This window comes from Phascolarctos cinereus, unplaced genomic scaffold (genome assembly GCF_003287225.1).
Source record: "Phascolarctos cinereus isolate Bilbo 61053 unplaced genomic scaffold, phaCin_HiC Scaffold_5;HRSCAF=322, whole genome shotgun sequence".
NCBI lineage: Eukaryota > Metazoa > Chordata > Mammalia > Diprotodontia > Phascolarctidae > Phascolarctos > Phascolarctos cinereus.
The window spans coordinates 421,112,376-421,137,454 of record NW_027555958.1 but is presented as its reverse complement, the minus strand read 5'-3'; the positions used below and the strand labels follow the sequence as shown (position 1 = coordinate 421,137,454).

General features: G+C 40.4%; 1 protein-coding gene across 3 annotated transcripts in view; it reads left to right on the top strand.

The window, feature by feature from the left end:
* POU2F1 (POU class 2 homeobox 1) overlaps positions 1-17,433 on the top strand; it is a 255,499-nt gene extending 238,066 nt beyond the window's left edge. For all 3 annotated transcript variants that reach the window (XM_078156517.1, XM_020974723.2, XM_020974721.2), the window contains exons 14-16: positions 470-806; positions 1,782-1,870; positions 5,640-17,433. In XM_078156517.1, coding sequence (XP_078012643.1) covers positions 470-806; positions 1,782-1,870; positions 5,640-5,950 — 737 coding nt within the window. In that variant the 3' untranslated portion in view covers positions 5,951-17,433. The remainder of the gene's footprint in view (positions 1-469; positions 807-1,781; positions 1,871-5,639) is intronic.
* The last annotated feature ends 7,646 nt before the right edge of the window (positions 17,434-25,079 follow it).

Genomic DNA, 25,079 nt, shown 5'->3' with positions numbered 1-25,079 from the left:
AAATCATCCAAAATAAATAAATATCCACCAAAAAAAATTCAGAAAAAACCTGGAGACATGTGAACTGATACCAAACGAAGCAGAACCAGGAAGACAATAGACAATAACTACAAAATATAAGTGAAAAGAACAATAAAATGAAACTGAAAACTGTATGATTATAATTGCCAAGAAGCTCAGCCCTGGAGGAGAGTCAAGAAAGTGGGCCTTCATCCCTTTTTTTAGGAAGTACGTTGTACATGGTATCAGTTGTTCTGGATATGTTGTTTTTGCAGAACTGTTTTTTTCTTTTCTTTTTTAACCTTTGTTAGAAGAAAAGGTTTGCCGAGTGAGGAGATGGGGAGGGGTAGGTGATGTAAAAACAAAAGGCATAATTAGGACTGTATTCATTTCCCCAAAAAACCATTTTTTACTTAAGAAGGGTTTTCAGGTTGAAGTTTCCACTTTCTAATCCAGCTCGTCCTTTCAGGCGCTACAGAAACCACCTCCAACAACACCACAACAGTGATTTCGACAGCACCTCCAGCTTCCTCAGCAGTGACACCCCCCTCTCTGAGCCCCTCCCCTTCTGCCTCCGCCTCGGAGGCGTCCAGTGCCAGCGAGACCAGCACGACACAGACCACCTCCGCCCCTCTGTCCTCCCCTCTTGGGACCAGCCAGGTGATGGTGACGGCATCCGGGCTGCAGACAGCAGCAGCTGCTCTCCAGGGAGCTGCCCAGTTGCCTGCAAATGCCAGTCTTGCTGCAATGGCTGCTGCAGCAGGATTAAGTCCAGGGCTGATGGCACCCTCACAGTTTGCAGCTGGGTAAGGAGCTGACTTTTCTCTGCTGTCTCATGAAATACATGAATGAGGAAGGAAGGAGGGGTTCACATTACTTAGAGCAAAGTCTTTTCACCACCCTCTGTTCTTAATCAAAATATTTCTGTTTTTAAGGCTTTATAATTAACTGTTCTTTAAAGAAATTCACAGTGTCTTAGGTAGGTTTAAATAAATTTCACAATACCCTGAAGAGCAGGTGGCCAATACCTTGATGCTGCAGATGTACACTTTGAAGTACAAAGTCAGGAGGGCAGTACGTACCTCCAGCTACCGGAGCAAGAACTGGCACACGTGATCTGATAACAGTTCTTTGTTTTCTTGACCTTGGGTTTCTCTCAAAATATCCAAGCTATGTAGTCAGTCACAGTACACACCATAAAATAAAGTGTCCATGCAGTAGAGTCAGAAAATAAATGTAAACCATCCTGATACCCACCCAGTCCCTTGCTTTTTCTAGTTAACAACCTCAGCTATTTGTTTCTAAATCTGAAATGCAAAGGCATTGTAGCATTGTTTTTTTGTGATCTATTCTGTTATTTCAGGTTGTAAACAGAGAGATTTGCACAGTTCCCAAATTTTATGTTATCACTATAGGAAATGTGAGAAGGTTCTTGAAAATTTAAGTCTTTGGACCAAAGTATTTTTTTTTCTTTTGAGAAGCAACAGGGGAATGCATCTAAATGCATTAAAAATAATTTTTTTTAAAGATTTGTGTAAATAGTAATGCTTTTCAGCAAACAGCTTTGCTTTAGTAAATATAAAGGAAAACAGTGCTTCTGAAGCACTTTCCAACATATTACAGTACAAAGATAATCAGATATTATAGGAAAGGCTATGGGAGTCTACTCCCAACTGTATTTTCCTCTCTTTTCTCTATATGGCTAATTCTAAGACTGATGCTAGATTTTACTGGAAAGTAACTACTTCTTCCTGTCTTTGTTCCCTCCCTCGGAACTGCAGAGGTGCCTTACTCAGTCTCAACCCAGGGACACTGGGCAGTGCTCTCAGCCCAGCTCTGATGAGCAACAGTACACTCGCGACCATTCAAGGTTAGTCGCATTTTTCCCATTGTTGGCCATTCCTTTTGGGAAATGAGGTGGGAGGGTGAGAGCACAAGATTGGTGATTATCCATCTTTTTGAGGACAGAGAAAGTATGTCATCACGGATAGACGCTTTGCAAGACAGGTAGCTGCTATTTGGGGATCCAGAACAGAAAATAACACACACATATTGGTTTAGGGTTGGACGCTGGCAACACAGGTAAGTGAGTTGGGAAATCAAAGTTTTATACTGCTTATATTTATGGCTTGCTTGTAACCCCGTATGAACTCTATAAATATGCTTACATTTTCAGTCTTGCAAGTTCAAAGGATATGGTAGTTGAGATGTTTTCAGTCTTGTCTTTCACAAAGAAACTTTTTTCTTCTTAATCAAGGTTTTTTGTTTCCCCACCAAAGAACTGTCCCAAATAAAATATTAATAAGGTGGGGGGTTTTGTTTGATTTCTGCAAGATAGAAGTTCCAATCATTGCCTTGCATAGTTGTCACCTTCACAAGTGACAAGTTGTGGGAGGCCTGGCAGTATAACAGATCATCTGAAAAAGATTGGCTAGTTTTAGCGGCACTCAGGTGAACCATCTGACAGCCAAAGCAGCACATCTCGTTCAAGGCCGCCAAAAGAGAGGCAGGGAGGTAGTGTTCCCCTTGCATTTGGCCCTGGTCACAGCATAGCTAGAGTTGGTGTCAATTGTGGGCCCTGATAAACTAGATAGAGAGCATCCCTAGCAGGGCATCCAGAGCCGTGAGAGAATGTAAGATCATGCTTTGTGAGAATCAGTGAAGGATGACCTTCACTCTGGAAGAGAAGTTGTATGGGTAGGGGGAGAGAAGAGTGGGCTGCTGAGGAAGAAATAACAGTTACTGACTCCCAGGTATTTGCCAGACTTTCCTGTGGAAGAGCTAGGAGTACTTTGTGACAGTTGGGGCCATCCAGTATGGGATGATCCTGTAGTACAGTAAGTATATCACGTAGAATTGATTTAAAAGAAAATTTTAACATGCTGGACTCTGCTCTCTTCATAAGAATTTCCCCCTGGAAGTATAAAGAGCCTGAAGATAGAGCCCACGATATTCAAACATTTAATGAGCTTTGTCCCCCTAAAGCTTCTAGGCATTTGGGGCTCTTTGCACGATGAGGTTCCTTGAAAGTATACTTTGCTCTTTTTAAAAACATTACTAACATTCCATGGATGACTCATTCTTGGATTCTTGTAGCTCCATAGTGAGAGCGTGTTGTCAAAACTCTACTTCATGCCTTCTGAAGGAACACAGCCCATCCAAAAAGAAATCATTTCTTTAGCAGGTTAACCCCTCGAGGTGCCTGTCACATACAATTTAGCAAATACTTCTTCAGCTCCTGCTATATGCAGAGTCATGCAAGGAACTCCAGGAGATAGAACATGGCCCTTGTCCTCAGGGAGCTTACAGTCCAGAAAAGGAATGAGACACCAACACAGACAGTGTACAATGGTATCAAATAAATACATTCAAGCATTACAAAACAAAGGGCGTATGGTGGCCAAAAGCCTGATTGGTTTAGTTACTGTGAAATCTTTTGAGAGGATTCAAAGAAAAGATACTTAAGTAACAACACTAATCAGTCAGAGAAATGAGCTTTAGTTTTTCCTTTATAACTTACATGATTCGTGATCAGATTAGAGCTCTTGGCCTTGCAAGGCTGAACTCTAGCATTGTTACTAGTGCATTGGCCTTCGAATCTGGAGGCTGGGGTCCAGATCTCTACTGGACACTTAATCAGAAGTCCCTTCCAAACCTGTGGCCTGTATCCTTGAATTGTGGGGTGTGTGACCCAGGCAAATCAGTCAGCCTCTTCAAAGCTTTCACTTCCTCATCTATAGAATGAGGTTGAGCCAAGTTTGAATCTCAGACCTTCTCACTTACCCAGATGACTTAGGAAAGTCTCTCTGGGCCTTGTCTGAAAAAGCAGGCTGTTAGATTAGGTGATCTCTGAGGTCCGTTCCAACTCCAGCTCTGTGATCCTGTCTCCCAGGGGTTTTGTACAGACTTTTTGTGAACCTTTGAGTTCTCCTTGCTGTGAGTTACTATTAGGGGCAAAACAAGCAGTGGGGCAGCTAGAACTAAATTTGGGGGGGTTCTGAAGTTACCTGTTGGCATATGCACAGCCCTTTAGTAGGGATATATTGTACACGAAATCGCATTACCACTGAGCAGGGATGCTAGCATGATCAGTAAGCCAAGAGGAAGAGAAAGGCATAAACCATGGCAAAAGTATCCCTGTTTGCCAATTGGATGATGGTGTTAGGAAATTCCACAGCATCAGCATAGTTGAAGACCCAGTATTAGCTTCAGTAAAGTAACATGGTACCAAAATCAATAATATGGCTTTGTAGTAATGACAAAATCCAGGAGGAAATAATAGAGAAGATACCCTGAAAATAATCACAAAAGGCATAAAATATCTAGAAGTGGCATATATCAAGGCACACTCAAAATTTTCTCATTACAACTAACTCTAGCATAGTGTTTGAATTGTTCTGCTCTATTATAATTTCAACAAAATGATAAATAAAATTGATTGCCAAGGGTGGGAAGTCCTTCCTTATAGAGAAATTTTTTGTTGAAGTTGACCTTTTTAAAATAATGAGCTAACTTCTGATTTGGGGACATTTAGTATACCTATCAGTGATCTTATTTGAAGGTATCAGAGATCTGGGACAAAGTATCCATGCCAGAGGGCACAAACTTACTATCTATCCTTAGGGCCCTGGGAGGCATGGGATGGTACCTAGAAGTAGATCTTCACCCCCAGCCCAGAGATCACATGCACCATCAAAGGCCAGAGCAGGCCCTACAATACCACTGTACTCTAATGCCGTACAGTAGGGGACCACCATCTGGTAATCATTCCTGACAATGTGTGTGTGTGTGTGTGTGTGTGTGTGTGTGTGTGTGTGTGTACATACATACACACAGACATGCACACATGCATGTACACATACATACATGCATATACATTCTTATATAGTGAACTAATTTATTTTATGCCAACAAGGAAGATGCAAATTTGCATTTTTTCTTACCCCTTACAAACAGTAAATTGTAGACCTTTGCTGAGAGAGCTAAAAATTGTTTCTTGTATCAGGTCACAGGGAAGGATAATGAAAGAAGGAATGTCCAGGCACACTACCCAGAATTTTGATGATGCTTTTCCGGTCGCACTAACAACAGTGCATGCACATATGTGTCCTGACTTCATTGAAGAGTCAGAGCCTTGTGTAGGGTCACTTAGGTCACTAACGTTTTTCTAGCCTTCTAGAAAATAGTCTGATAGAGTCTTTTCCTTTATAGAAAATAGACAGAAACCATGTTGTGCTTGAGAATATTCCATATTCTTTTTAAGCAAGTAGATATTTCATTTAATTATTGCAACCTTCAGCTTACTTTAGAACTGGTAAAAGCTTTATGTAAAATAAATTTCATCCTATACTATATTGTGCTAAAACTCAGGAGGACAGAATAGGTTGTAGACCCTTGGAAACTAACCTCCAAGATTCCTAGGCTGTTGAGAAACACAACCATTAGATTGCCTAGAGTTTTCAGTTTTGGTAGAACCTTTAGCTTCATTTGGGATTTATCAATACAGTTTACTTTGTGTGATAAAGTAATGAACTCTGGCATAAGCAAGGAAATACTAAAAGGACTTTTGTAAATTCCCTTCCTTCTGCTCTTCATATTAACACTCTCATCCCTACCCATCTGTGGGTTTCATTCTTTAGCTCTTGCATCTGGTGGATCTCTTCCAATAACATCACTGGATGCAACTGGGAACCTGGTATTTGCCAATGCAGGAGGAACTCCTAACATCGTGACTGCCCCACTGTTCCTGAATCCTCAGAACCTCTCTCTGCTCACCAGCAACCCAGTTAGCCTGGTCTCTGCAGCTGCAGCCTCCGCAGGGACCTCTGGACCGGTTGCCAGCCTTCATGCCACCTCCACCTCAGCTGAGTCCATCCAAAACTCTCTCTTCACTGTGGCCTCTGCTAGTGGGGCTGCTTCCACCACCACTACTGCCTCTAAGGCACAGTGAGCTGGGCCGAGCCGGGCTGCCACCAGCCTTCTTTACTTTGCAGAGTGATTGGCTACTGGCTGGGTTTAAAACTGAAAATATGATTGGCTTCCTCTCACCGTGTTGCTGGGGACAAGGGAGAGAAGGAAAACAAACAAAAACAGGAAGGATGGAAAGATGGGACAGACATTTGCCTAATTTTGTAATAAACACTGTCTTTTCAGGATTGCTTCATGGATTGGAGAACTTTCTAACCAAAAATGTAAAAAAACAAAAACACAAAAAAACAAAAAAATTAAGTAAAAGGACTACTTATCATTTCCAGCAGTCACGATGACAAGTTAAGGTGGGTTAACATTTCCAACATAGGAAGGGGATTTCTTGTTTGTCTAAATATCTTTTTCTTTTTTTAAAAAAAAATCATTTTTATGGGTCTGTTGTACAGGCCATTATGTCATAACAAGGTGTTTATAATCGTATCAATTGTGTTGGGGGTTCCTTTCTTAACTGGTACAATTTAGGCAGGCCTGTATTACTGTATCTCTTTTATTATTATTATTATTATTATTGTTGTTGTTGTTATTTTTATAACCATATATATACATATGTATATGTATATATATATATCTATATATATCTAGTTTGGACATGTTTATCTCTTGCTCCTGGATTCTTTTTCAGTGAGCTCCCATGCTGTGGGGAGAGGAGTATTGGGGGCAAGGGAAGAGTTTATGTTCTTAACTTTGGGGAATGTTCTTGCTGGTTTCCTCATCCTTGCTGACTCTTACAGAGGTGCTAGAAAATAATTTTCTTTGGTCACTTATGCAAGAGGCTTGATGCAGAAGCTGAAGGAGGGCAGTGTGTGCAAATGCCCCACATCAGGTGGTGCCTGTAGAGCACTTTTGTGCAGGAAGAAATTCCTGCTGAGCTGTAGCTCTCATTCACCCCGAAACATTGAATAACCTACCCTCAGGGCACCCCTGTGCTCTCTCTTACTTTGTGTGGAAGACATGGATGTGTTGCAAGTCAGGGTTTGGTTCTAAAGAGCAATGACTACTGCAAACCCTGACTTGGTAGTTTTCCTCCACTCTTATTTCATGAAAATGTTATTTAATTTAGTGGAGGATGACTTTATCATGATATTCAGGTTTCTCTCACCTAACTTAACTTACTTGGCAAAGTACAAATCAATTTACTAAAATGGTGACAGCCTTTCTCCCATGTAGTTTTTTCCTTGAAGAAATTACATTGGATGGTTATCCACTGATTTATTTTGTTTCTCTCAAGAGGGGTGATGAGAGGGACTTTGAGAACATAGCCTTTCCCTCCTGCTAGGCCTTTTCATCAAATGGCTTCTTAAGTATCTCTTGCCACCACCCTAATGGTACTCTTGACTGAAGGAGGCCTTGGGCCTTCCAGTGGAGCTGCATAACCTGTGAAAGAGAGAGCCATGTCTTTTGACCAGATGCAGGGACTTTGCACACACCTGAAGGGTCTTTGTGGTTTGTTAGTGATGCTGCTGCTCATGGGCATCTCTTCTCGGACTGCAAGCAGCTTCTGAAGTTGTTTTCAGGGTCGTTTCTGGTCCATGTAAATGAGCCAGTTGAAAAGGAAAAGTTCATGAAGATGGATGAGGAGAGATGAGGAGTAATTCAGAGACTAGATCTGTTGTTTTGTATTTCTTTCCTTTGATGCGCCATTAGAGTACCTGAACCAAAAAATGTCCAAAAAGAGACTGGATCGCTGCAATGCAGGTCACCCCAAGCTTGCCCCAACCCATTGGAGCTAAAGGTTTCCTTCCATTTTGTGTCTGTGTGTGCTTGCTTTCATCTTGGGTGAGCCCAAGAATGCACTTTGTGGGGGGTGGGGTGCTAGGGGTTCAGAAAACGCTTGCACGCGGTTTTCTTTCAAATAACTTCAGTTTTGCCTAGGTCCATAAGGGATCTAGGACCCTGTGTGTATTTGTATCTCTCTTTACTTGCGATCAAAAAAAAAAACAACGATGCAGACACAAGAGTACACTGTTATTTGTGATTCATGTATATGGAATTCACATGAACACTGAAGTGTCAGAAACCTTTCTCTCCTTTACTCAATTTCTTCTGCCTCTTTTTACTACTTTTTCCCAGAATATTTAATTACCACCCTTAATTCCCTTCCTCTTCTCTCTCTTTGTCCTTCCCCAACAAAACCCTTCAAAACTAGTGAACTGCAAGCAGGGAAACTAACAAATGTCCGTCCACCTTTTTATGTGTGGTTTTTTTATGGTTTTTTTTTTAAACTAAGCTTGAACCAAAGTCAATTTTTTAGCAAGCTGCTGTACTAATGGACTAGTTTGTATAAGTGCAGTTCAGACACAGTGAGGAGATAGATGCTACTGACAATTTCTTTTTCATTTGTCCTTTATTAATTTTATATAAAAGTTGCTGCTTGTTTTTAATCTTTTTTTGTTGGTAATTTGTATGATCCTTGGGGCAAACTCTAACTTGATTTATAAATAGTTTTTTTTAGTTTGGTGTGTAAATAGAATGGCAGCATGGTTACTAATTTTCCTCCTCTTCCTCCCATTATTCCTCTGGTGTGGATAAATTGAATATTCTGTTGAGATTTAACATCTATGGTTTTAGTCTGTGCAGATATTTTTAGGGCTGTGAGTACTGTAGTTTCCCACAGTAATAATGGGGCCTCTCCTTTGGGAGTGGCAAAAACGAGGAGGGAAGGATTCAGGGAGGATGATGCTGAATACCTCACCATATTGGTTTAGAGGTTATGTCATTAGTTTTCCATAGTTGTTACCAAAGGAGATAAATCCCCAGGGACTCGAGTCCAGTGAATTAAGAGGATAGAAAAAGTTAATGAATTTTTTGCTTTGTATTTGAGTCTCAAAAAATACCCTTCACCCAATAAGATTCACCAGTAGACTTTCTTTTTGAGGGTAATGCTAAGCTTTAAGTAACTGATATGATGGTCTTTTCTCTCCTGCACTATCAGTGCCCTCTTTATTCTCATTTGGGATAAAGGGATTGTGCTTTTTATTTAGGGAACCACTAATAACATAGGCCTTAAGCCAGCATAGGAAATCTCTGTGGTTTTAAAGGACTATATCATTGGCAACAAAATAACTTTTAAAAAACTTCTTCCTCATTTGTTTCAACATGAGTTATAAGAGGGAGAGTTAGCTTGATAAATAATATATCTAGAACACTAATATAGTTTGTCAGGTGTTTTATTTTTAAATTCCATTTCTTTGTGTATACACACACACACACACACACACACACTCTCTCTTTCTTGATCCAGTTTAGACTTTTTTTATACTATTATTTTTCATAGCATTCTAGAAATGTTATTGAAGTATCCCCTAACCTTTTTTTTTCCTTCACTTTTTATGGAAGTTCTAAAAGTTCAAAGGAGCTGCCTGTGCAGGAATTGATGCCTGGTGTATTTGTCTAGTTCTGCTACCAAGAAAATGATTGGAACTAGCTTATTAGGACTCAGATTCTAAGTTATTTTTTTCTCCCTTTCCTTCCTACTTACAAAACTTTAATTTGAACCCTCACTATTTAATTCTTAAGCTTTTCTCTAGTTCTTAAATGCCTGTATCCATCAGTATACTTGTATTCTGTTTTCTATCAAAAGTAAAATTTGATCATGAATTTTGTTCACCTCCAGCATCAGTCTAAAAGTGGAACAGAAGGACTGGAGAAAGGATAGCTGTGCTCAAATGAAATTTTTTAATAGGACCAATGTTAAAATTTGGAATTCACAATTGCTATTTTAACTTAAACATATCAATGTGTGATCTTGAAATAAGTATGAGAAAACTCAAAGGCAATACTATTATAATTGGATTTTGAAAATTTGGGGCATTGACATGAAGTTTAGAATAAATAGTATTTTTCTTAACAAGTAAGAAAAAACAAAGATTGCTGAGAGCATGACTTCAGATGGAGAGTCACTTTTTAGAATGAAAATTTTTTTTCTGTCCCCTCTAATGCCCAAGGCTGGTTTAATATATATTTTCTTGGAAGAAAAAAAATTCTTAATTTTACAAATTCTCCTTCATCTACCATTGCTACCTATCAGGATTTTTTCTCTTAAATTTGATGATAAACATCAGGACTTTCTGTTTTTATTGTGCTCCCACTTTTCATACTGCAGAACTGGAATTAATTTATTTAATCATATCCTATTTACATCCTTTGAAAGTATTTTGGCTTCTTAAAATATAGAGAAAGTGAAACATGACAGAAAAATTGCTATTTAGGTCCATTTGCTCAGAATTAGGCTTGTTTTTTGTTTTATGTTTGGTATTGCTTCCTAAAATCCCTGAATATAATTAGTAAGAGCATAAAGAAAGAAGAAGGTCAGAACCCATTTCAACATGGAAAAGAGGCCAAGTTACCAGCATTTATGCTTAGTGAAATGATTTCAAGAAGTTTTCTCAGCACAGAACTGGGAGGAGGAGTGAGTTTAATAGGAAATATGTGGGCCCTGTAAACACAGTAAATTTGGGTAGAATTATAGAGGGAGTATTTATGACTGATGTCAGGAAAGCAAATCTCTCAGGGTATATTCATTTTCATTTTTATGGAACAGAGATGGAAATCCTCTTTACATAACATATAAACTCTTTGAATTCATAAAATTAATATTAGGAGTGAGTATCATGCATAGCAGGTAATTTCATAACATGCTTGGTTGTTTTGATTTAGCTGAAGGATATAACCAAGTGCCCAACATTCAAATTCTTCTGCTAATGGCTGGAAAAGCATGAAATAGCCAACTCATTTGCCTTCTTGTATAGCCTGTTGGATGAATCTTTCCCAGCATTAGGGCTGATACATGCAGCATTGACTTTTCTTCACAGTACATTTGGTCTCTGACACGAAGCACACACAGGGTTGTTTAGTTAGATTTCATGATGCCTTGAATTCATTGAGTGAACAAGCTATATGAGTAATGGGAAGAAAATTCAGTGCCATATACATTAGGCTTTTGAAATTTGGAATGATATAATGGAGTAATCCTATTTGAGATTTGTAGCTGGATGAAAAGAGCCCAAATTAATAAAAATTGACCATTATCATTGCTTGTACTTGGCATATTAGATAACATGTGATGCACACAGAACAATATATGAAATATAGAAAAGAAGAATGGATAATCTCTCTTGATGGACTTTTTCTGGATAAAGTATTTGGATGATGTTTCCAGTAAAAGTTCAGCCAATTGATTCCAAACACTTTTTGAAAGTCAGATGTTTTGAACAGCCCCTAAAACCCTTTGTTTAGATCACCACTTAGGGTGAAATGTACTTTGATCTGTACACTTTGACATCAAAGTTAAACCTCATTAAAATGAACTTTTAAGTGACCTAAATATACCACATTATCCTTCCATTTAGCCACTAAAGGTGTAATGTAATGGTAGCCTAGGAATTTTATTATGCCATGTCTATGTTTGATGCTTTTATTGACACATTTTCTGAAATTAAATTGGTTCCTTATGAAGAGCATTCATTTTTAGATTTCTCCCACTTGAACATTCCTCTACTTTTTCAGGAAAATAGTTGTGAGAAAGGGGGGAAAATTATGAAAGGTTTTTTTTTTAATAATCATTCCTATTTGGGACTATAACTTTACAAAAGAATTAAAAAATAAAGCACACTGCTTTTTTGTTGTTGTTAAATTTTATATACACACACACACATGCTTCTAAACATTCTAAGTTATTGTCTAGACCTATATAATTTTTCATTTAAAAGTCATCTTTAATTGGTTTGTAATGTGCCATTCATTTGGTACTCAGAATAGAGGCCATTTAACTGTTCACACAGATATAAACTATTAGTGGTTTGATTCTAAATTGTCACTGTTTTATAGTCATGGGATTCTATTAGTTGAAATATTAATTTGCCTGATAAGAGTCTTCTCTGTGAGTCAAATCCATTTGCTCACCTTACCCCTGAAAGAGTGCATCTAAAAGAATTTATCTCTAATATGTGGTGTGGTCATGCCTATGTGAAATATATATATTGTAGCATCTTTAAAAATTGCTAATCCCAAGAAGAGAGTGATTTTTAACTGACAAGTATTTCTAGTGAGATTATCTAGCATAATTGTAAAACTTGGGCCTCACTAATTAGCATTGTTAAAAATAATTTAACAGCTTACTAAAAATAATACATACCAAACAAGTATAATTATGCATACTTACTTCTGGGGGATATCTAAGAGGCAGTGAGCTTCAGGCTGTGCTCAAGGAATATGTGTAGCCAATAATTTTCAGTTATTCAGGAAAATAGGTTAAAGCCTGGGCCTAAATTTCCCAGAACCATAGCAAATTAATTCAGTTTTTAATTAGGACCCAACATATAACATTAAAATTATCACTTAATCTGCTGGTTAAAATTGTATCCATTGCAAAACTAGAAAACATTATTGTAAACTTTTAAAATTCTTAAGCCTAATAGGAATCATTTCCATGTGATAGAAAATATACTGACAGAACTATTTGTGGATTAAAGTTAAGGACAATTCCCCACCCTTTTCAGCCTCATAGAACCTTTCAAAACTTTTTTCCCCAAAAAGAAAATCTTAAGTGTATAGGGATTTTTCATATTGTTGTTTTTTTGTTGGTGGTGGGTTGGGTTTTTTTTGTTGGTTTTTTTGTTTTTTCAGGGGAGAGGAGATTACTGTCTGGGAAGGGTAAGCAGAAAAGCAGGTGAGGGGAAATCATTAGGAAAAGAGAGGGGGTGCTGTAAGGCTGTTCTGGTCTCTGTAAACCACTAATAGTTTTCCAAGACGAATCCTCACTTTAGGAAATAGTTTAGAAAGAGATCTAAAGAATTAAGTATGATAGGTTATTCAAAGCCCCTCTGAGAGTCTCTGAAATGAACTTCAGCTTTATTTCTCTCCCCCTGTCAATCAAAGGTAAAATGAGCAAAAACATGTAGTGTAATTTTTCAAAAGGTCTGAAAAGTTGATGAAAGAGGAAAAAAGACTTGAAAATGAATGACCTCAACAGAGGTGAGTTCACACTCTATTAATTTAATTGCAACTTAGCCATTTGAGAAAAATATTCAAGTCTTGACATTTCCAGGAGTAAACACCAGTCATTTTGCAAACATCTCCCTTAGGTTCAGTCCTGTAAAACCTGGAGATAGATAGAACCTTGTAGAAGATTCACTGCCACAGAAGAGGAGGAATTCACTTGTTCTTTACCATCCTTTTTCTCATGATTCAGTCCTAACAAAGGTCAGATACAGAGTATCTATCCTTTGTCCAGATGAAGGCACACAGAATTCCTATTTCCAATGTAAACTTGAGCAGGCATGGAATAAATCAGTGACTGATTCAGAAGCCGACTTAGACTGGATCGGGTTCTTTTTTTTTGTTAGGCAGAAGAGACCCTACTGGACTACCCTGTGATTTCATCTAGAGGAATTTGGAAAGACGCATTGCAATTATAGCTAATTCACAATGAGAGGAAAGGCTCTCTGCTGGTTCTCAGTGGGCTGCTTTCGATCCAAATTACTTTGTCATACATGAACTGTTGTTTTCCTCTAACTCTCTCTATGCAGGCAGCATCTCATTGCTTTAATCCCTATGTTTTTGGTCATCGATTGAAGCAGTTAGTTATCTTTGATGAATCTTCTTGTAGGACGTTTGCTAGCTGATTGGAGAATCCCTGATTTCAATGGCCTTGGGTTCCCTTTCCTCTTGTTCTTGTATCCCTTTTCTCTGTGAATGATAGTACTGTAGGGCTGTGAGGATAATGTATATGGGAAGCAGCTAGTTTCTGGCACCTTCATTAAATACCTCAGCATAGCTTAGCATTGTTGCAAAACTGATTTTAAACTGAAAAAAATCAGAAAAAGAAGAAATCAACCTTTATAAATAAATAGTGGAGATAATTCTAGCCGTAGAGTTTAGTTGAACTGATGTTTGTTATGACTGATAAACATAATTATGCTGTATGTATTTTGGATCCTGTTTATAGGTTACAACTTGATGGGGTTGGGAGGGTAGGGGAAAGAGAGTTGATTATGTTCGAAGGAAAGTGTTGCTCATGATTTTTTTTTTCCTGTCTTGCCAAAGGAAACTGTCACTCCTGTGATTGGAATTAGGTTGGTTTCTCTGTGGCGTTAATCTGCAGCATAGCACATGGTGGCATGCAGGTTGATAGAGTGGGTGGCATGGGTTCAGGGTCCTCAGAGGTACACACACACTCATCTCTCCTTCCCTTTTCACTTTCTCCTTTCTTCCTGCCCCTCCAAATGAATCATTATCTCTGTAAGGATCTAAAGCTTAGGCAACAGAGAGTGAATGTGTGAGAGAGAGAGAGAGAGAGTGAGTGAGTGAGTGAGTGTATGTGTGTGTGTGTGTGTGTGTGTATGGAAGAATAGAAATACATTGTTTAATCTGAGGAAGGTAGAAAGTGGACGAATGGTTGTAGCTTAACCTAAATGGGAAACTGAAAGTAAAACAGATTCCTTTTATCCCCTTTTGTCCTGATACTGAATGTAGTGCTTGTAGAGCAGATAGGTGGAACATTTTTTAAAACTATATTTCCTTTTCTAATAGCAGTGCTAATTCTTTCTAGGCCAAAAATACAAAAATCCAAACTAAGGAGTGAAAGTTAACCTGCACTTCACAGCTGAGCACACCTGACTGGTGTACCCCAAGCAGTCTGACAACTAGCTGTGAGATATCATCTTTAAGAGACCTAACTTGTTGAGCTGTCAGAGGAGTGGTTTTTATTGTAGAAGAAATTTTTATTGTGGCATTCTCTTGGCATGAGGTATAGGACGTTGAGGGGACAGTCTGATGCTTATTTGGAAAGAATTAAGGATCTTTTCCATCCTCACTCTAGTGTACCTCAACTGGAGTCCCTCAGTTATGTATGTGCCTAGAAAGGCCAGGTTCTAGAGAAAATCCTTCTCATTGTGGTTGGAAAACAAATAGGCCATTGTTGGCCCTGCTGTTTTCAGGACAGGCAGAGCAGGAAAGAAGGAAAAGCTGGACCTTAGAAAAGCTTTGTTTCTATCCTTCCCTTAGCCCACCGCTATCCACCTTTTTTCCCCTTTCGGACACCTTGTGAATTTCTTCTGGCTTCAGGAAAGAGTTTATTTTGGTACAGTTCTCTGGCCCAGTGAAGACAGATTGTTAGTGCTCCATGTCACAGTGGTAGTCGTAGAATTGCTGGGAAGCTTGGTCAAGGGAGAGAATCTTTCTGTATCTTTTTCTTCTTTCCCTGTCATCTAACACCTGGTGAAATAAAACCAGCACAATATGTTGGAATTCAGACGACATTCATATATTCTTGCTGCATTTTATGAAAAAGTATCATGGACTGTTGAGGACTGTGTTGGAAACTACAAGATTATTCTTCCACATAGCAGCAGTTTGCTTGGGAAAAGTAGTTCTCTCTGGACAGTGATTGGAGCTGAGTGGTTAGTTTGTCTGGTGTGCTGTTGAAGCATAGAAGAGGAGAGAGGGTAAAAAGAAATGGACTGACTGCTCCCCTCTGACTCAGTGACGGGATTTCCCTTGAAAGCTTTACTGATTCAAAGACCGACTGTTCTGACAGTATGTAAAAGTGGTATTTATGTTGTGTGACTTTGCAGAGAGCTAGCTAGGGTTGTAGATAGGTAATAGGGATTTTGAAGAAATGACTTCTCAAAGATAAGAGCACTTGAAACAAAAGATGTGGAAAAACTAGGTGTGCTTTACCCAAAACAAATCTGAGGAAGGAAATGGAACTTACCTGGTGAGAAAGGTGGGGTAGAGCTGAATATTAATGTCCTAGGATCTGCCCACCTCCTACAGGGCACACCTTCTCTTTTACCAAAACAGGACACTGTCAAAGGTTTCAGATCTCAAAGATGATTCAAATCTGCTGTAAAGTCCCCCCTCCCATATTTTTTTTCTGTATTTACATGTGTGTCTTTTTTAAGACCACGTTAGAAACAGCTTAGGGTTTCTTCAGCTAACTTGGCCGTGGTGTTTAGTCTCAAGCTCTTCAGCTGAATATTGTGCTGTCAAAAGCCAGGCTATGAAGTGAACATCCCAGTCCTTTAGCTTCGTAGAGTTGGGGTGTCTTTCAGGTGGAAAAGGACAGAGCCACGGATAGGGAATGATTCGTACTTTCTTTCCACCTTCCCTGTCCCCTTATGGAGTAAAAGAATTGAAGAGAGGGAGGGAGGAAAAATGTACACCAGAAATTAAAATGACAGTGTCCATTTGAAAAGCCAGGAGGACCTGGGCACTGGGCCCCCTTTCTTGGATGACTAGGCAGAAGGGAGTAAAGTGGACCATGCTGACCTCATTGGGCTTAGGACAGCAAAGGAAGTTCTGAAAGGGGGCCGATGGTAGTAGTTGGTAGGTGCCGGGTCTCCCCTCTTCAGCTAAATGGAGAAACGGACTCCCATCAAAGCCTGGTCTCTGCCTGAGTGGGAAATGGGTTAAGGCACCCACACAATATCCTGCTTTTGGAAGAGTGATCCTCCCGACACTAAAAGCCTGTAGGTAGTTCCATTCCCTTCATCTGTGGTAGAGGCAAAAGGAGAGGTGACTCAGGGTGGGCCGATGTCTCCGCCCAGCACAGAAGCTCTCGTATACCTCATTTCTAACTCGTGACTGAGTATCTAGCTTTAATTTTCTCCAAACCCCACAGAGGTGCCAAGGACACCCTCCTTCCCTGGAGTTCTGCTGAGCTCTGGCCTATAGCATCATGTCACCCGCAGCCTAGGCTGGGACCCCCGAAGCCTCCGAATGTCGCTGCTTCAAAGCTACTGCAAACTGAGGGCAAATTGCAATCTTGTACTACTTCCTTTGGTTCCCAGGGGTCTTCTCAGCCCTGCATTGGCCTTTAACATCCACTTCCCTCCTACCCCACTACAAAGGGCTGATGAGTCATCTGTGTCTCCACCACTGCCCCAGCTCTTCCATCCTGCCAGTCCTGCTTAAAGGATACAATGCCTTTTCCCTGTTGGGATGGGGGCTGTCCCCTTCCCCGGGAGGCCTCAGGGGTCCAAGAAAGGACATCAAAGACTCCTCCCAGCTGACTGCTGCATACGCATTCCACTTTTTTTTCTTTGACATGACCAAAAAAATCCAAATATTTAATTTTATTATTATTATTAATATTATTGTTATTATTATTATTTGACAATCTTATATCCAACGGGCGGTCTAGAAGCTGCATCCTCAGTCCTTTCACCTTTTCTTTGAATGTACATCCCCCCCGCCCTGTCCCCCCCCACCCCCATTGGAGAGAAAAGCTTTGCCAGGTCGTGATACTGCTGCTATAAGCCAGGGGAGGGTGGTTTCTTTGTTTTGTTTTGTTCTTTTAAAAATTTCCAGCCAAAACCAAAGATTTCTTAATGATTGTATAAACTCAAAACAAACAAACCAAAGAAAAGGGGAGTCTTCAGCACTGTTCCAATCTGGGATGCGGTCTGGCATTTGAGGGAGCTGGGCGGGAGGAAGGCAGAGGGACTCCTAGCTGGCTCAGAAAAAAAAAAAACAAACAAAAAATCCTTTCCATGGGCTAAGGTTGTTCAGCAGTTTTCCAGGGCAGAGTTGATAGAAAGCCATTTTGCCAGCTTTCTACTCTTGAGGGGAATGTGCTGCTCCCAGTTTTTAAAAATAGACAAAACCTGACAGAATCTGTCCTACAGCAGCCAGGTTTCAGCCACAGAGACCTGGGGAGGCACTGGGGGATGTGGGCAGTCACGGGGGGGGGGGGGGGCGGCGCTGCACAGCATGAAGAGTCCAGAGCACCGGGGCAGGCCCGGCTGCTTTGCCGAGGGCTGGGGGCACGTCCAAGGGCTCGTTTGGTTGTATGTTTTAATTTCATTACTGCATCTGCTAGAAAGCAGCTGCCCTGTTTGTGAGAAATCACAATGAAAGATGATCAGAGCTTCTCATTTCTTTGGTTTTTTACTCCCTCTCTCTCTTTTTTGCAGCCCTACTGTGCAACTATGCATTGTATTTCTCAACCTTTCGTGCTAGGTAGATGCCTGTGACTTTTTAACTTTGGGGGGGGTGGGGGGATTGCAAATGAAGGAACTTTTTACATGGATCTTTTTAATCTCAGTTGATTGGGGGTTGGGGGGTGTTTGGTTCTAGGGTCATACAAGCTCTATCCCAAAGCAAAATCCAAATGTTAATAATATTCGCCTGATGCAGATACCAAAGATAATTTCTTTCCTGCAGAACCTTAGACTTGTGTATGAAGTACGACTACCCAGCACTTGCATTAGTCTAACCTCAGTAATTCCAAAGCTTAGATGTATATTTTGGTATATTTCTGGGATATTAAAAAAATTGTCGTTTAAAATTCTTGTTTGTTTCAGTGTAATGCTCTTAAAGTCATAGCATGGAAATAACTGAACTGTCCTATTCTTAGTAGTTTGAAATAATAGTATTTTTGTATGTTTTGGGTGTGTCTATGTATGTATTAACATAACAGTTTTCACTGCCTAGGTGTTCATAATAAAAAAGAAAATTAAAAAGTATAAGTGTACATAATATTCAGTAATGAACTTCCACCAGACTATTGATTTGGATTACTGTTTTCACTGATTGCTGTTCCCAGCTGGGATTTTTTTTTATTTTAAAGAGACAGCGACCTTGTTTTTCTAAAAGTGTTTTCTTTTTTCTCCTTTTTTTAATGAAGATTGATTCAGGGGTGTTTTTCCACTGTTATAATGGAGGGTCTCAAGGAGCCATAAGTGCCCTTGCCCCCCAGAGTTTTGTGTTTTGATATACTTTACTTTTAAAATGTGAGTTTGTGGAACCTGAGATGCGGTGTAAATGATTCCTTCCCAAATTGTTCAATAGCTTTAACGAGGCAATGACAATTTCCATTTGGTTTATTGGGAGTCCTCTTACATTTCTCCTTCGGTTAATTTGCAATCTAGGGGCTATTGAATAGCCCCCTTTCCCAGACTGCCTGGTCAGCCACTTCTCCCTCTGACAAAAATACTTTTAAGAGAATCGGCTAAATACTTAGAGACTTAGGTCTTGTTATCTGTACCCATATGAAACACAGCTTTCTCGGTTTTGAAAACCTGAAACATCCAAGGCCTGATGTTTAGGAAATTAGCTGATATCTCCTGAGGCTGGGAGGTGGTAGGGAATACTGGTGGTGCTTTCTCTTTAAAAGTACCCTTTATACCCCCCGTCCTCTCACCCTCCAAACACAGGGGCTGCCTACAGGGGACTGTAGGCTTGGAGAGACTGTGTAGATGACAGTGAATCAGAATGAAATGGTAGATTTTGTGTAGATGCATTTGTCTGCTGTAATTTTTTATATATATAAAACTTACTGTAACTGTACAGTTCATTTCTGTTGTAAACATCATTAAACCATTTTCCAAGTGTTTTAACATTGTATGAGTTCTTTGAAGTTTTTTGGGGTTGGTTTTTTTTTTTGGTCAATATATTTGAAACTATGGTAATATGAGAGGGAGGGAGGATATTCCTTCTACAGTGTTAATTTCCAGAGTCCAAGGAGCACCAAAGATCATCACTCTCTTCTTTTCTTTAACTGTTCATCTGCGCTGTCTTCTTCCACCACATAGTGACCTCCATCAGATGTATTTGATGGTCAAGGCTGTCACCCTCCTTTACCAGGCTATCGATGAAATGAGTGAACCACCAAGCTAGGTGGCAGTCTCCCTTAGATCTGGGGTGCTTTTGTAATCAAACACGGGACCTCGATTGAACCTCCAAGAGAAGATCCCTCCAAGAGGACTCTTCAAAGTTCCCATGTTTCCATCTACATTTTACTCAGAAGTTGGGAGATTTGAGTTAACTCATCTGAATTCAATGCCACTTCCAGTACCTCATGCCAAATGTCCAGTACTCTCAGAGAAATTCTATCAGAAATCTTGAGTCTAGACTTTAATGTCTTATTCTTTAATAGGGGGGACATAACATCCTCTTTCCCATCTGACACGTTACTTGGTTGATAAATTGAGAAGGAAAAGTCAAATCTTAACAGAATTAAATTTTAAACACTAAGCCTGCCGTGTTGCTCCACAATCTGCTTGGGTATCCCTCATACCTTCAAATGCTGAGATGAAACTACTGAGCTTAATCCCATGTGAGTTTACACTGGTCTATGGAGACCTACACCAGGTATTTACTAACTCAGACCTAGGATCTAAATTCTCTGCCAAATCCCTTCAGGTCCCCAGTGTTTGGGGTACTTACCCCAACATCACTGTCCATCATCAAAGGACCCTTCCATGACAACCCCGAGTACCTGATACTTCTCTAGTCTTCAGCTAGGAAATTAATGCAATGACATTAGGACTTCCTGCTCCTCATCCCTGTGATTCAGAGAGTGTTTCCTCTGCTATCATCTTCTCTCTCCAGCCCAACCTTTTGTACCTCTGCTGTCCTATCCTGCCTCAGACACTAGCTGTGGAACCCTGAACAACTCTCTCAGAATTTTAATTTTCTCATCTGTAAATTGGGCATAATAGCACTCATCTCATGAAACTTATTGTAAGGAACAAATAATATCTACAAAACACTATACATATCTTAATCTAAATTCAAGCTATTTTATTATTAACAAGGCCCCTTTCTGTTATCCCAGAGTTTCTTTTCATAACTGTTTCCATCTTCAGGGACATCTTAGACTGGATATTCTGTAGGCATCTCAAACTCAATACTTCTCAAACAAAACTCATTACCTTCTCCTCAAAACCCTCCTCTTCTCCATCTTCTCTCTTACTGTCAAAGTCACTGCATCCTCCCCAATCCCTCAGGCTGATGACAACTCTTATCCTCAACTCATCACTCATACTCTGCCCACATATTCAGTGTCAAGTCTCATGTTTCCTACCTTCACAACATCTCTTATGATCCACTCTCAACTCCTAAAGCCACTACACTAGTTCGGGCGTTCATCACCTCTGGAGTTTCTCCCCACCCCATCCTCCACTCAGCTGTCAGAGTGATTGGTCTGACCATATCACCTCCCTGCTTAGTAAACTCCAGGGTTTACCCTACTACCACCCGGGTCCAATATAAAGTCGTCTATTTATCACTTAAAGGTCTACATAACTTTTCCGGTGTTGTCTCACTTCACTCTCCTGCATACTATAACCATCTCCATTCCTGTGCTTTGGCCACTCCCCTCCACGTTCTCCATTCTCACCTCCATCCCTGGCTTCTTTCTGGACTGACTGCTTATGCAAATAGTTGATAAAAATCTCTGTAGAAGGCTTTTCACAGGCTTCCTTCGCTGCCCTCTGAGATTTCTCACATCTACCTAGTCATTTACATGCTGCGCCCATTAGGCTGTGAACTAATGCTTTTTGATTGATTGAGTCACTGATTAAAACTTGTCTAGAAGACATTTCCTATCTTCCCAGCTTCCTTCAATGCTGGTTGCTCCTTTTTTTCATCCCCTGGCCACGATTGTTATTTCCCTCTATGAACATCACTCACCAGCCTCTCCTCTTCCATCACTTACCGACTGCTCCCCATTGGACCAGCTTCATGTATTCCAACTGTGATGACCCAGCTCAATTTGAGATCTCTCTCTTTTTCTGAAGTTCATTACCTAACGCAGTCTCTCTACCCTTATGTGTGCCCAGGAGGCACAAAAACTGCTTTCTACCACCTTGGCCTCCCGATTCATCAGCCTTCTGAATTGCCACAATCTAGATCTTGACTTCTCATTGACACAGGAATGCTTATGCCCTAGATTTCACTATCACCCATAACTCCCACCTCAGTGATTTTGAATCTTTCTTTCTTTCTTTCTTTCTTTCTTTCTTTCTTTCTTTCTTTCTTTCTTTCTTTCTTTCTTTCTTTCTTTCGGCAGTTGGGGTTAAGTGACTTGCCCAGGATCACACAGCTAATAAGTGTCAAGTGTTTGGTGTGAGGCCAGATTTGAGCTCAGGAAGATGAGTCTGCCTAATTCCAGGCCTGGTACTCTATCTACTGTGCCAACTAGTTGCCCCTATTTTTTTTTATTTTGAATTCTTAAAACATTTCTTTTCCTTATAATCTCTCCTTTCATCTCTCTCTTTTCCTCATTCCTTTTTATGTTCTCACTGCAATTTCTGTCCCACAATTCCTCCCTGTCCTCATTAATCACCCATGGTCTGGCTTCACTTAACCTCTTTCGCAGTCTTTTGCCTGGTCTTTAATCAGTTCAAATTATACACATGTATGCCACACACACACAGTCCTCTGTCCTCAATTCCCTTGTTCCCTTTCCTGCCAGAGGCATCAAGGTGATGCTATAGTGCATACAGCACTGGGCCTGGAGCCAGGACAACTTGAGCTCAAATCTGATCTCAGGCACTTATTTGTGTAAGTCACTTAACCCCTGTTTGCCTCAGTTTCCTCAACTGTAAGATGGGGATAATAACAGTGCCTACCTCACAGGGTTCTTGTGAGTCTCAAGATAGGTTGCTTAAAAAATACACGCGTGCCTCTAGCAAGTGCCTGGTATGTAGTAGGGACTTTATATATGATTCTCTTCCTTTTCCCTTCCCCTCATCTACTTTCAATCCTGGAGATCAAAAGCCTTTCACCATTTTTTCCCATCCTTTCCTAAGAAGGAAGACATCTCTGAGGAAGAAGTGACCTCTTTATTGCCAAGACCAAGTCTTCCGCTTGTGTTCTCTGGATCCTATCTGTCTCTCCTTGTCTAGTGTGGAAGCTCGATTCCGTGATCATTCTTTCCCTCTCTCTCTTACCACCAATCTCTACCTTTATGCTGACCTGGTCCCTGCTGTCTGACTCTTTACTCTCCATACCCCCTGTTAACACCCATTCACGTCCTCTGTTAACATCTATTAATCACCTATCAAGCATGATACTTTGCTCTCCTGTTGGAACAAAGATCAAAAAAAAAGTCCTCAGGGACCTCAAGGAGTTTACATTCTACTGAGGGAATACGCATGTACGCTAGTGAGTTAATACAAAGTAATTCCAAGAGAGTACAAGTGGTAACATGAGAGTGGGGGTCACAATAGACCCACTGAAGGATTCTGAGGTAAAAGTGAAGAAGGGCCACAGTCCAACCATGGGGGACCTGCTATGCAAAGGCATGAGGTAAAAGATGGAAGGTCATGTAAGGGGAGCAACTATGCTATCAGACCATTTTGACTGGACCACAGCTGGATGGTGAAAGGGTCAAAGAGGGGACACGTGAGGCAGGGAGAGCAATTGGGAGGCTGTGGCAGTAACTCAGATGTGACGAGGGCTAGAATTAGGGTAGAGTCAATGGGATCAGAGAGGAGGACACGAGATATTGTGGAGGAAAAATTGATGAGATTTAGTCATTGATTAGGGAAGGTAGGTGGCACAGTGGATAGAGCTCCAGGCCTGGAATTAGGCAGATTCATCTTCCTGAGTTCAAATCCAGCCTCAGACACTAGCTGAATGACCCAAGGCAAGTCACTTAACCTTGTTTGCCTCAGTTTCCTCATCTATAAAATGAGCTGGAGAAGGAAATGGCAAACTACTGTAGTATCTTTGCCAAGAAAACTTCAAATGGGGCCACGAAGAGTCGGACACAACTGAAAAATGACTAATTAGAGCTATTGATTGCATATGAAGGTTAAAGGGAAAGGGTCAAGGATGACTCCAGGGTGGTAAATTTGGGTGATTCAAGGATGGTGATGCAGCAACAAAAATAGGGAAATTCGGAGCAGGGATGGGTTTAGGGGAAAATTTTCTATTATTGTTGAACTAAGATGCCCACAGGAAGATATCCATGTAGATATGTCCCCCAAGCATGTTAATACCAGAGTGGAGCTCAGGGGAGAGATTAAGTCAAGTCAATGAGCATTCATTAAGTACCTACTCTTTGGCAGGCATTCTGTTTAGCGCTGGAGATACAATATTTTATTTATATGTATGTATGTGAACATGTGTGTGTCTCCATGTATATCAATATGTACATACACATATAAATAAAATATATGTGTGTATATGCACACATTACTGTTCAGTTGTGTCCAACTCTTTAAGACCCCGTGGACAGCTGCACATGGGGTTTTCTTGGCAACAATACCTGAGTGGTTTGCCATTTTTTTTTCTCCAGTTTTATGCAAGCAGGGCTTGAGTGACAGCGATTAAGTGCCGGAGGTCAGATTTGAACTCTGGTCTTTCTGACTCTAGGCCCAGTGCCCTATCCAGCATGCCAGCTAGCTGTACCCACGCGCACACGCATAGAATATGTGGATCTGAAAGTCATTGAGAAACAAATGGTAATCCTATCCATGGAAGCTGACGAAGTCACCCAGAAAGAGAAAAGGAGGGAAAAAGTATAATCCAGCAATGATATCTGCAAGGGAATGATCAGATGGGTAAGAAGAGAACCAAGAAGTCAGCCTCAGTTTAATCATTTCTCAAAATGGAAATAATCAGAACACCTACCTCCCAGGGGTGTGGTGAGGAACAAATCAGAAAACACATGTTACTCCCCTTTGTGAACTTTGTTCCTCCCAAATTGGACCGCTGGCTGTTTTTCAAACTGGCCGCACTATTTCCTGGCCCATGTGACATTTAAAAAGTTTGAGAGAAAAAGCTAGGTGGCACCAGCCCTGAGGCCAGGAGGACCTGAGTTCAAATCCAGCCTCAGACCAAATACTTGATACTTACTAGCTGTGTGACCCAGGGCAAGTCACTTAACCCCAATTGCCTAAAAAAATTTTTTTAATGTTTGAAAGACAATTTCTGGGTAATCATTTTATTAATAATGCTAGCATATTACCAATAAAATAGGTCAGTGGCAGCCTCAAATGCCAAAGACCTCTTCATGGCTGTGGGCTCACAGTTTATATTCCCTTGGAAGAGTGGGTGTTCCTGAGGATAGTGATCAACTCTGATTGGTTAACAATGAGAGAGAATGAATATTATAATGAGAAGTGGACCTGTTCTAATGAGGGGCTAGGGGACCTAACTTTGATCTTGTCATTTACTTCCAAATCACCCCCAGGATCTATATCCCACAATGGGTGGGATTTTCACCTTAGATTAAATTCTTTGTAAGGCTGTGTGGGGTCGCAATACCTAGATTGAGAAGAATGTTATCCTATCTGCTGTCATCAGTCCTGTCCTTCAGAGGCTGAGCCTTGAAGTGAGGACTTTAGGAAAAAGGG